The following is an 11,555-nucleotide window of genomic DNA, read 5'->3' as shown; positions in this document are numbered from 1 at the left end:
TTCTACCAGTCACAGGAGAAGTTCTACTTTCATTGCTTGAGCAAACATCATCGTCTCCTGTCGCCAATATCATACATTATTCGGGCACCCACCCCTCACTCTCCTCGCTTCCCGCCCTCGTTTGTTTTCTCGAGTCATCAGTACCGCAGCGCAAAAGCCTAGAGACCGACTGCCGACAGTAGCGCATAGCCGATCGACAACGTTGTTTTGAAATAGGCTGCATTCGGATACATGCTGCGCATGTTTGGTGTATTTGGTTGACTTTGTCAGTCGCGTTTGCCTTTTGGGTGAGTGTAACAAAATGTCGGGACCCTGAACTCTCTTCTACCATCCTATTTCAAAATACATTGCAGTTGCATTACGCAGTGTATCGGCAAGATGCATCCAATGCAGTTACAGTATCGGCACATGGCACAAGCTGTCCTTTTTTGATCTTCTCCGTCCAGCTAACATTGCGCCTCTTGTAGCTTGTTGCGGTGAAATACACGGTCCATGTCTTTGGCCACAACCCTTCTTTGTCGTCAAACGCATACTATCCGTCACACTGCCCACTCCAGTCAGCCTGTGATCTTTGTTTGAGAGACGACTGCCATGTCTACACTACCACAACCGTCCAGGCCCGCCGCTGGCCCGCCCATCGGGGCGCTTCCCCAATTGCCTGCCCCGAAATCGCGAAAGAGTATGCCTGCCTCATCAGACTCCTCACGGGCGGTCTCTCCACACAAGTTGCGCACTCCCTCTAGTCCAAGACCTTCACTCAAATCACCGCTCTCCAACTCTACCACCAATATTAGCTCCACCAGATCAGCGTCGGGGGCCAGGGTGCCCAGTAGTCCAGACAAGTCCCTACGAAGAACGATCAGCATCGCTGCGTTTCCGCAACCTCCACGGCCCGGAAGCCGCCCTGGTACCGCGTCCTCAATGAACGGCCCGGGTCTACAGTCGTCTGGAAGCGTCAAGTCGAAGAGGGGTTCCAGACCAAGCATGGGGGCCATCAGCCAAAGAAGTTCAAAGACGCACTCTTTGCTCAGTGCTGGTGGTGACGCTAAATCGATCTCACACGCCGATTTGGAGGGTTCGCCCTCCCAAAGCAGAAGTTCCTCGGCTGAAGGTTCATATTCAACAAGTGCCACCACCTTCGAAGATGGCGATGATTCAGCCGGATCGAAATCAAATGCGAAATCCAAAGAGATAAAGGGCAACGTCATCGTAAGCGTCAGGGTACGTCCAAACGTCAATGGTGAAGGTTCAGCCAATTCCGAGTGGGTTGTAGATGCTCGCCGAGGTCTACTTGCTTATAATGGGAAGGAAGGCGGCGATTACTATTACGGTACCACACCTTTTTTTTTTATTGAAGATTTAGCTAACGTCGCAGATAACCTCTTCTCGGCTCACGAAAACAATGCCCGGGTATATGATTCTGCTGCCAAACGCCTGGTAAGAAGGGTAATGGAAGGGTACCATGGTACTGTTTTTGCGTATGGTATGACGGGAACTGGCAAAACCTTTTCTATGCAAGGTACTGCGACGTCTCCCGGAGTAATACCTCTGGCCATTACCGATATATTCTCCTTTATCAGAGAAACCCCTCATCGAGAATTCCTACTTCGCGTCAGCTACCTGGAGATCTACAACGAAAAGATTCACGACCTTCTTTCGGCGTCTATCGGACCCACTAATGGCCCGCAAGAGGAAATCAAGCTGCGAGAGGACAGTAAACGGGGCGTTTACGCAACCCCTCTAAAGGAAGAAATTGTGCAAAGCCCAACACAGCTTCTCCGCGTTATTGCAAGAGGTGACCATGCGAGGAGGACGGGTAGTACTCAATTCAACGCTCGCAGCTCCCGAAGTCACGCAGTGGTTCAAATAGTGGTCGAGAGTCGAGAGCGAGTTCCTACAGGGACAACGCAGGACAGGAGATCCGGTCTAGCCCCCGGTGGAGTCCGAGTATCGACTCTAAGCCTGATCGATCTTGCAGGGTCAGAGCGAGCCGCTGATGACAAGGAGCGACGCACCGAAGGTGCACATATCAACAAGAGTCTTCTTACCTTGGGAAACATCATCTCCAGACTCTCGGAGACAAAGGACAGTCCCTCAGAGACAAAGGACAAACACTTGCCTTATCGTGACAGCAAGCTCACGAGATTGCTGCAGCCCGCATTGTCCGGTAATTCGCTTGTCAGTATTCTTTGTACTGTCCAATTGGGCAGTTCGGTCAATTCAAACTCTGGAGAAACCCTAAATACCCTAAAGTTTGCCGCCCGAGCCAAGAACAATATTGTCAGCCACGCCAAACGAGCAGATGAAGCGTTTGGCGGAGGTGGTGGTGACGCGGGCAGCCGTGTCCTGCTTGAGCGCTATCGGATGGAGATACAAGCTCTGCGCGGCCAGCTCGAGAGTCAAACAAAGGTTCAGGCCGAAAAGGAGATGAAATTAGAAGAGCAAAAGCTCGAGCAGGAAGCTCACGAACGACACGAAGAGCAGATGCTGGAAATGCAGCTAGCTCGAACTGCTCTAAAGGAACGTATAGAGCATCTGAATCGCCTTATTTTATGCTCAAAGTCCACAGGTGTCAATACTCAAGGCACTATTTCTGCCCTTGGTCGGTTATCGAGGATGTCTTCCATACTCGACCCCGGTTCTCGCTCCCTACGTTCTTCGGTCAGTCAATCCACGCTCAACATTCATCGACCGGTTTCCTTCCTCTCCGTCAACAGCCAGGACATGAATTTACCTCTTGGTAATGAGGACGACGAGGATATGATGGGCGAATTTGCAGATGGGAAAGCAAGCGCTCAGAGACAAATCTCGGCTCTTCAGGCGGACCTCAATGACAAAAATCGTTATATCGCAACATTGGAAAGACGCCTACTTCAAGCCCGACGATCCAGCCACTCGCGCATGTCCATGGGCATCAAGTCGGGCGGGTCCCAGGATAATTCTGAGCTCATGGCCCAGCTACGAGAAAAGGATATGGAAATTAACGAACTTCGGCTTCAGCTTGACGACAAGGATCGGATGCTGACAGCGCTTCGTTCTGCTGCTCGTCACCGGGACCTAGCCCAGCTCTCCATCGACACACAGACTCCATCACCTACCCAAACTCCGGTGCCTCCTACACAAACCCCAGCTCAAACTCAACAGTCGGCGGGCAATGCTTCCCCGGGTGCGGCTCCCAAAGTATCTGCTGGCCCTGCAGAGATAGAAACGACTGTGAAAAGGAGGAGCATGGACGAGGTATCGCGCATTCTCGACGAGATGATCCAGGATCGAGTGGAAAGCGGACATTTGATCAAGGGCTCACGCGGAAGTGTCCGAGTAGCGCCAGAAAGCCGACGAACGTCAGAATCAAATCCAACCGTTCCTGGTCTCAGCGCGGTAACGGCATGCGCATCACCTCCCCCTTCTCATCCTCTTCCCCCTCCTCCTCCGGTTCATCCACGTCAGAGTCTGGACGTCTAAACCCTTTCCGCCATTCCACGTCGCTGGTCCTGTAAAATCGGCTATGGATTCCAGATGATGGCCTAGTTGCCGTTTCCTGGTTCGTGACGAATATTTCTCTGGCCCTGTCCAATGTTCATCTTTGTGTTTGTAAATTTGCGCTTTCTTCTCAGATACCCAGATTGTCTTGTCTTGACTTTGTTTCCTTGGGTTAGTGGCTTTTGATGGGTGTTTTTTCTATTCTGATACTACTATGTTTCTGATGGCCATTTCCATGTTGCGAGCTTGCTAGTGATGAAAGATGAAGATGAGTGTATACATATGAATACAATGACCACATATTTATCGTTATCCATCCAGCTCTATTATTCAGGTATTCCAAGGTGGATTGAATGTAGCTACTTACGTCTCGTCTATAGGCGCTATGACTTAGGTTCAGTCGAAACATGTAGGCTTTGACATTACTTCTGATACGGTGTGCTATTGGCTGTGTATTGCCAGCACCTTTTATATGCATAGCACTAGATATACAAAGGGTAGCTGAAACTGCTGAAATTTGTGCATGTGTGTGGGGTTATCAGACAAGAAAATACACTATATCCATTAGGCGACAACCTCGATATCAGAAACCTTGTTGTTGGCATAGATATCTTTGTACTCTTCCCATAATCTTTCGAGTTCTTGCACGTATTCAGAGTGGAGTTGGTTGATATAGTCGTCGCCGATTTTGTTTCTGTCCTGCTGTTGAACAACGGGTATTGGACGGCCAACGACAATATTCAATGGGCGACGGTATGGCATCAAGCCAACATCATAATTAAAGACACCACGGGCGTGAAAAAGCGGAATGGTAAATCCTAGTGTCCGCTTGACGAGCATTTGGAACTTGTGGATGAGGGGGTGGCTGTCCGAGCGGACTTGTTCATAGAGATCGTTCTCACCAAAGGCCAACACCGGTACAAGGTCGGCTCCCGTACGGATAGCTAGCTTGATAAATCCTTTGCGGCGTTTGAGAACCAGACGTAGTGAGCCTGGAGATGCATTGAGGGACTCGCGCGCACCACCTATGACAATTGTTATGGCACGGCCCATACCTTCGCCATCCGTCCCACCTTTGGTGAGGAGGTTTTCACATGATTCCCGTGAGACACTAGCAAGTCCCATTGAGAGTGCATATTCTCGGTATAGGGGAATGCGAAAATTAGAGTCTAGCGTGAGTAGTGTGTTGGTTATACCGGGAAAGAGCTTGGAAAAGCCAAGCGCCTCCGTACAGAATGCTGCAAAAGCGCCAAGCGAAATGATGCCGTGTGGATGATATCCAAATATATATTTCCGAGTTGGTAGGAGAGGCTCTGACCGATGTAGACGGGCCGGAAAGTAGGAGGCGTAGAGCGACCAGACAGGGAGCGAACGTAAAAAGTCATTTCGATATTTCAACGAACCAGATGTGGCCACATTCGAGAATAGCGAAATGTATATCAGGTAGGGTAGCAAGAGAGGCCATGAAAGAGGGATGGCGCAGGTGAAAAAGAAGACCGTGAGGCAGATGGCGATTGTCAAGGTATGACACAAGACCACAAAAGTCTGTAACCGTCGTTCAAGGCGGATGTTCAACGGCGCCCAGTGTATGCTTTGAGGGTCAGAACGTCCAGCTGATGACAAGGAGCGACATACCCATATTTCTCATAGCCTTTGGAGGATCTCTCAGGATCACCACGCTGTTTCGCTGTCCCGTGTACAAGGTCTGGGGTCCTTCGGACCCCGTTCACAACATTCCCACTGCCTTTCTTGAGCACTCCATGTTCACGCTGTGGGAGCTCGGTTATATCATGGTTTGTACTCAATGACTGATGTGCGGGGCCTGTTTCTGGGGCAATATGTTGTGCCGCATTCTCCTTGTTAGAAGCTGCGGCGTCCATCGCAAACTGAGCGCTCAGAAAGCGAACTGTATGGGTGAGTATGGAATAAGCACGGATTTGGTCATATACTGAGAACGTATGGCCGGCAGATAGATTCTAGTCGGCATGGGAGCGAGTGCAAGGAAGAGCAAGGAAGAGAGGTTGAGGACAAGTGAGGTCATACCTCTAACCTCCGCATTCCGAAGCACAACGGCTAGCAAGGCCCACTCTCAGCTGATTGCCAGCATAAAGTGCATGTACAGTACATACAGTTACTAGATCAATCATCCCATTTATGCAGTATAACGCCTCGCTAATCTACATGTACTAGTATGGACACGGTCTGAATCGCATCAAAATCGGCAGGGTATACATCAGCGTGCCAGAAACCAAGGTTACGATTTTATCATGAAAATCTGGCTTGGTCAGTCATAGTCGCTCGGAAATAAAGCGCCTAGGGAATGGATTTACCTCGTTCAAAGACTTTTCATCCATCAACGCTTTCCTTTTCTGGGCAATGTGTCGACCTCGAATCATATGTCTCCCGAGCGGCCGGCATTCCCTCGCGGTGTGTACTTTCAATGCCAGCTCAGTCTTATTAGCACCTATATCGAGTTCGGTAGATGACGACTCTTGCGAGCTCTCGGCGCCTTCTTGCCGCTCCGCGCGCTTTCTCTTTTTATCTCTCTTCTCCCTCTTTTCCTTCTTGTCTTTCTTCTCCCTTTTATCCTTCTTCTCCTTTTTGCTCTTCTTGTCTCCTCGCTTACGCGATTCGGAACCTTCGGTTTCGTTGCTTGTTCCTGTCTCCTCGGTTGCAGACTGTTTGCGATCTTCGTCCTCTTTCGACGTGCGAGGGGATGAGCTCCTCGTATCCGCTGGAGGCTTTTGGGACTCTTCGTCCTTCTCTTGGGTCAAAAGACCTGCGCTTATAAACCGAACCGTTTGCCACTTGTTGGCAGCATATCGGGCAAGTTTTACATCATCCCGCTTTCGTTGATCAACTTGCAGTTCGGCGTCGGATTTCCCATTCAATCTTCCGAGCAGGCCCTTGAAAGCGTCAAGTCCAGTGGGTTCGTCAAGAGCGTCACGCTTAGATCGTGCACCGAGGCCGAGGGTATCGTCTTTCATTATGACTCTGATATGTGACGCGCTGGCGGCGGTGAACATATCAGCATGCGCAGCATCGCGGGCTCCAAGATATGTTCCAGGTGTCCATCCCTGTGAACTGAGAATCTTGTGTCCAAAGCCCGTTGTCGACCGCGACCAATTTGTATTGTTCGGATCATGGGAAATCTTCGTCCTCCTAAAAGAGCCCTCGTCAGCATTCAATCAAGGATGAGCAAGAAATCACTCACTTGCGGGGCGCTGCCAAACCCATCTCCAGAGAAAATCACGCAGTAACAAAGGTACAAGGCTGGGCGCCAGTGAGCGATCGGATAAAACGAAAGTCAGAGAGAGCAAAAAGAGAGAAACGATGAGACACCCTCGAAAACCTTGAACCGCTTCTTCAAAATAATGTTTCTAGGCAGAGAAAAAAAAAATAGAGTAGATATGGGTGACCGCCTTCTGAGGGAAGATAACCACTCACGTGATTATCACGGCGCTGGATCTTCCCAAAAGTACACGATAAAAGCGCCTTAGCCTGCTATTTTACTATTATTCGCAAGTATGAAGCCAAGGAACTCAAGCTGGCCGAAGCACCTCGCTACCTAGTACTACTAGCTAGCGTTTTCTAAACTGGTACCCGCATTCAGCAGAGCAGGACAAATTGGGTTCCATCAGCCTTCTGTGATACTGTGTCGCATGCGAGACTTGCGGCTCTTTTCCCGTCCAGCTCGAATATCGATGCAGATAGTTGATGTCTTCACATGACTCTACGACGGATCAAACAAGCGGGGCTGAAACGACCACCCTTTTGCCCTACTTGCCTTCATTCATGGATGTCGAGCGGCGTCCTCGTTCTAATCCCGAACAGCCACCGGTGATAATCAACAAAGCATACGTTTCCCAACAATCACTCATTGCATTATTCTATCGGCACCTTTATCCGTATTGCACTTTTATAACTCGCTCGTCACGTATTTGTTTTGCCTACACACAACTACTCAAGGCGTGCCAACCACTAGTTACTGATTAACTAAACGGTCTACACTTGCTATGGTTGATGCTGCAATCTGCGAATCCGAACAACTGAACAATAATGCCTAGTATACGGGTCTTGAGCCGGGACCACCCTGTCCGCAGTCTAATATTGGCCACTTCCGAAGATGCAATGATCTTCAGACATACCTTAGGCGAGTCCAGGACCGGTGCTTTACCCGCCAGTAATGATACACAACGATGTCTGGTTGAATTCGCTGGCCTATCTTCTATAGATCTGACAGGCTATCGCGCCTTGGGATTTGGCTACGGCACCCTTGGTTTGGTCACTTTAGACCACGACGTCTTTCTTTGTGTGGTCACACGGTCCGTCCAAGCCGCCAGTGTCAGGCCTGGAGAAACCGTCTTGAGAATTGAAGACGTAGAATTCTGTAAGACCTCCTCTTTTTTTTCTTCTAAGAAATCTCGTGCCGTATCTAACCTAAGAAGATTGCCTAAACCGCTCGGAATATGAATCCAGCCTCTACTATGATGGGGATGCAAGCGAAGACTCTGGTCTCGAAGGTCGGCCAGGGCTAACAGACCATCCTTTTCTAGCGCTCAAAAAGCTCTTGAACGATGGCAGCTTTTACTACAGCCTTGATTTCAACCTGACGGATCGCCTACAGGATCGGTGAGTTACCTCAAGGGCAAACGTTGATAATAACAACTAATGATTCGATAGTTCCGACAAATCTACGGCCTTTGACATTACGTCTCTTGATAGGGATGTGCTATGGAACGCATATATGATTGAACCTCTTCTTGTCTTTCGGTCCCACCTATCGCCGCACGACAAGCAGCTTCTTGATTCTTCTCAGATTCTGACGTGTGTTATACGAGGCTTCTGTGGAACTTTGACTATTCCTGCCTCCGTCAGCATTATATCTTCGGTGCGGACAAACATGCCTTCCATGTTGACATTGATCTCCCGTCTGTCTTCTCGACGCGCAGGCACGCGATTCAATGCTCGTGGCATAGATGATGATGGCAATGTGGCGAATTACGTAGAGACTGAAACCATCCTCTGGGTACCACCCGGCATCGCCTTTTCCTATGTCCAGGTCCGTGGCTCTGTCCCAATATTCTGGGAGCAAGCCACTGGATTCCTACCCGGACAACAAAAGATCGATGTAACGCGCTCGATTGAGGCTACACAACATGCCTTCGATAAGCATATCGAGTCGCTCGAGCTAGAATATGGCGCCGTTCATGTGGTCAACCTTCTAAGTGAACTCAGACCAGGTGAAGTAGAGATATCTACGAGGTTCCGTCAACACATACAAAGGAATCTCTTGAATCAGAAAGCAGACTCAGACCATGCTTTGCTAAGGGCGACAGAGTTTGATTTTCACGCCGAAGCTCGGGGTCCCTTGGGGTATGGGGCTGGAGGTGAAATTAAACATGAGCTGTTGCACTCACTCAATGGCTTTGCATACTTTTTATCTGAAAGTGCGCCTTCTAGGCGTGGCACATCTGTTATTCTACAGCAGGAGGGTGTCTTTCGTACCAATTGCCTGGATTGTCTTGACCGTACCAATCTGGTCCAGACCATCATAAGCTCAATGGCGCTTGAATCGTTTTTGCTGCAGCAGAATAATGGGGCGCCGGGCTCAGACATCCATCTACGCCATTCTACTCTCTGGGCCGATAATGGCGACGCTCTATCCAAGATCTATGCCGGTACTGGTGCTCTAAGAAGCTCGTATACACGGCATGGCAAGATGTCCTTGGCTGGCGCGTTGGCTGACGCACGCAAAACTGCGGCCAGGCTGTACATCAACAATTTCTCCGACAAGGCTCGCCAGAGGACAATAGATCTCTTATTAGGTCGCCTGCCAGATCAAGCGCCGGTACACCTGTATGATCCAATCAATGACCTGGTCTCGAGTGAATTGATGCAAAGGGCATCGGAATATACCTCCAAGAAGACGACCAATATCTGGACTGGGACATTCAATGTAAACGGCCGTATTCAGGGATCTGACGTTGACCTCGACCCTTGGCTGTTCCCAGAGGCTAGTGAGCAACACGCCGAACCAACCATCTTCGCTGTCGGTTTTCAAGAGATTGTTGCATTAAGCCCTCAACAAATCATGTCCACAGATCCTACAACCCGCAAGTCATGGGAGATGGCTGTGCTAGACTGTTTGAATAAACGTTCGGCTTCGCGAGCAGTTCCAAAATATGTCCTTTTGCGGTCTGGCCAACTTGTTGGGGCTGCATTAATGATCTACGTGCGTGAAGATGCCCTCAAAGACATCAAGAATGTGGAGGGTAGTGTGAAAAAGGTGAGCACCAATCAAAACTATCATATCGCTCTCGCTAATAATTTGCAAGACTGGACTTTCTGGAATTGCCGGTAATAAAGGAGGATGTGCTATTCGTTTCGAATATTCAAACACCAGGATATGCTTCGTGACAGCTCATTTGGCTGCCGGGTTTGCAAATTACGATGAACGGAATAATGACTATGAGACAATTTATCGAGGACTCCGCTTTCAGAGGAACCGGTCCATTGAAGATCATGATGCTATCATATGGATGGGAGATTTCAATTATCGAATCGGCCTTCCCAACCAGACTGTTAGAGATCTTGTGCAACAAGTAAAGTATCAAAAGCTTTATGCCAATGACCAGGTCAGTCAGTTCTCATCCCGTCTACTATTACACACCTAATGATATCCCGTCTAGCTCAACCTTCAAATGCTCGCAGGCAGGGCATTTCAGTTTTATAATGAGGGCGTCGTGGTGTTTCCACCGACGTACAAATATGACGTTGGCAAGGACACCTATGACACATCGTATGTTGCTACATCTTTTCATATGAGCTATACTAATACTAATGATTGTGAAGAGAAAAAGCGCGTATCCCTGCATGGTGCGACAGGATCTTGTGGAAAGGACCAGACCTTCGACAGCTCAATTACAATGTTGCAAACCTGCGGCTTTCAGACCACCGCCCAGTGTGGGCTAGCTTTAAGTGTACGATTAGCGTTGTCGACGAAATTCAAAAAGAAACGCTCCGACAGGACCTTTATGCTCAACAAAGGGGTGCTGCCCATGTTCTCGAGGCATCGACACAGCCAGTGCGTATAAATAATGGAAGCGGGGATCTCATCTCCATTGAACCAATCGCCACGGGGCTTCCCCCTCCCAGTTCGGACCAGCGTAAATGGTGGCTCGATAATGGTACGTTTGTCTGAGATCATGCGGGATACTGCAGCTTATCCTACACTGTCCACGCATCGTTTCGCTTTTCGTTTCGCTGACCATTTGATTAGGTGCCCCCGTGAAATCATCTATACGCCCTCCCACCAAGGATTACACGCTGGATGTCCACCGTACATCAAATCCCTTCTCCGCTAGAGAGAGCCCCAGCTGGGTCTCCATTGCCGCGATTCAAAAAGAAACTGCTACAGTCATCTCTGGGAAACCATCCCTCAAAAGCCTGGTACTCCATGCGTCACAAACGGAACAAGTTGGCGGGCATAAACCCGCTCCCCCGGTTCCTCCAAAGCCCAGCTCACTCGGTCTGAACAAGGGTCCCTCAGCGAGGCGCACATATCCAAATACGCCAGACATATCCTCTTATAGAGGCTCTCCTGGCTCGTTATCAACGAGCCCGAGAGTCTCTTCTGTATTGGGTGAACATTCGTCTTCACCAAAGCGGCGAAACAGTGACCGACGCGGATTTGCTTTGCCTTTCAACGACGATGAGGTGAAGCAGCCGATGAGACCGGTTGCTCAAGGCCTGCTCGATGATAGTTTCGGTGAGGAAATTAGCTGGAAGCCCCTTGTTCCTCAATAATAGCCTACCTCTCGACCAACCAGACTGGCTCACCCGATAGACCTTTATACGACCAAAACAAAACTCGCAACGACTTGGTGAACGTGGTAATCATGAGCGAGCTGATGCCCACGAGATAAGTCGAAGAAACTGAAGAGGCTTGGTGTCATCTGGCTAAGACACAATTTGTATTATATAGATAAAATTAAAGAACATGATATATATACATCGATGCAGTTCCAAACAGAAAGTCGCTTCCAAAGCTCTATGGGTATATCAGCAAGTCA

General features: G+C 49.3%; 4 protein-coding genes across 4 annotated transcripts; 2 read left to right on the top strand and 2 right to left on the bottom strand.

The window, feature by feature from the left end:
* Positions 1–250: 250 nt before the first annotated feature.
* BJX68DRAFT_19784 (putative kinesin family protein (KipA)) lies at positions 251–3,557 on the top strand. The gene is made up of 3 exons (XM_071037512.1): positions 251–303; positions 468–1,330; positions 1,376–3,557. Exons 2-3 carry the CDS (start codon positions 592–594, stop codon positions 3,460–3,462), a joined length of 2,826 nt encoding a protein of 941 aa, XP_070901681.1. The 5' UTR covers positions 251–303; positions 468–591; the 3' UTR covers positions 3,463–3,557.
* Positions 3,558–3,879: 322 nt separating this feature from the next.
* On the bottom strand, positions 3,880–5,525 carry BJX68DRAFT_231247 (diacylglycerol acyltransferase type 2A). The gene is made up of 2 exons (XM_071039319.1): positions 5,116–5,525; positions 3,880–5,071 (listed from the first exon to the last, which is right to left on the bottom strand). Exons 1-2 carry the CDS (start codon positions 5,358–5,360, stop codon positions 4,045–4,047), a joined length of 1,272 nt encoding a protein of 423 aa, XP_070901680.1. The 5' UTR covers positions 5,361–5,525; the 3' UTR covers positions 3,880–4,044.
* A 12-nt stretch (positions 5,526–5,537) lies between these two features.
* pxr1 (telomerase inhibitor/ribosome biogenesis protein PXR1) lies at positions 5,538–6,877 on the bottom strand. Its single transcript, XM_071039318.1, has 3 exons — positions 6,695–6,877; positions 5,811–6,642; positions 5,538–5,755 (listed from the first exon to the last, which is right to left on the bottom strand). Exons 1-3 carry the CDS (start codon positions 6,715–6,717, stop codon positions 5,735–5,737), a joined length of 876 nt encoding a protein of 291 aa, XP_070901679.1. The 5' UTR covers positions 6,718–6,877; the 3' UTR covers positions 5,538–5,734.
* A 430-nt stretch (positions 6,878–7,307) lies between these two features.
* On the top strand, positions 7,308–11,461 carry BJX68DRAFT_19722 (SacI domain and endonuclease/exonuclease/phosphatase family protein). The gene is made up of 7 exons (XM_071037497.1): positions 7,308–7,870; positions 7,929–8,112; positions 8,164–9,769; positions 9,819–10,118; positions 10,173–10,282; positions 10,336–10,670; positions 10,763–11,461. Exons 1-7 carry the CDS (start codon positions 7,540–7,542, stop codon positions 11,287–11,289), a joined length of 3,393 nt encoding a protein of 1,130 aa, XP_070901678.1. The 5' UTR covers positions 7,308–7,539; the 3' UTR covers positions 11,290–11,461.
* The last annotated feature ends 94 nt before the right edge of the window (positions 11,462–11,555 follow it).

The sequence above is a fragment of the Aspergillus pseudodeflectus genome, assembly GCF_044049435.1.
Source record: "Aspergillus pseudodeflectus strain CBS 756.74 chromosome Unknown BJX68scaffold_10, whole genome shotgun sequence".
NCBI lineage: Eukaryota > Fungi > Ascomycota > Eurotiomycetes > Eurotiales > Aspergillaceae > Aspergillus > Aspergillus pseudodeflectus.
This window is presented reverse-complemented; position numbering and strand designations above follow the sequence as displayed.

What these genes read in the sequence shown, in the direction of transcription:
- pxr1 (XM_071039318.1), bottom strand. Translation starts at nt 6,717, where the DNA reads ATGGGTTTGGCAGCGCCCCGCAA. An exon ending in GGTTTGGCAGCGCCCCGCAA is followed by an intron (nt 6,643 to 6,694) that starts GTGAGTGATTTC and finishes GGGCTCTTTTAG; the next exon opens with GAGGACGAAGATTTCCCATG. An exon ending in ATGAAAAGTCTTTGAACGAG is followed by an intron (nt 5,756 to 5,810) that starts GTAAATCCATTC and finishes TGACCAAGCCAG; the next exon opens with ATTTTCATGATAAAATCGTA.
- BJX68DRAFT_19784 (XM_071037512.1), top strand. Translation starts at nt 592, where the DNA reads ATGTCTACACTACCACAACCGTCCAGGCCCGCCGCTGGCCCGCCCATC. An exon ending in AGGCGGCGATTACTATTACG is followed by an intron (nt 1,331 to 1,375) that starts GTACCACACCTT and finishes CTAACGTCGCAG; the next exon opens with ATAACCTCTTCTCGGCTCAC.
- BJX68DRAFT_19722 (XM_071037497.1), top strand. Translation starts at nt 7,540, where the DNA reads ATGCCTAGTATACGGGTCTTGAGCCGGGACCACCCTGTCCGCAGTCTA. An exon ending in AGCTTTATGCCAATGACCAG is followed by an intron (nt 10,119 to 10,172) that starts GTCAGTCAGTTC and finishes TATCCCGTCTAG; the next exon opens with CTCAACCTTCAAATGCTCGC. An exon ending in TAAATGGTGGCTCGATAATG is followed by an intron (nt 10,671 to 10,762) that starts GTACGTTTGTCT and finishes CCATTTGATTAG; the next exon opens with GTGCCCCCGTGAAATCATCT.
- BJX68DRAFT_231247 (XM_071039319.1), bottom strand. Translation starts at nt 5,360, where the DNA reads ATGGACGCCGCAGCTTCTAACAAGGAGAATGCGGCACAACATATTGCC. An exon ending in AAAGGCTATGAGAAATATGG is followed by an intron (nt 5,072 to 5,115) that starts GTATGTCGCTCC and finishes TGACCCTCAAAG; the next exon opens with CATACACTGGGCGCCGTTGA.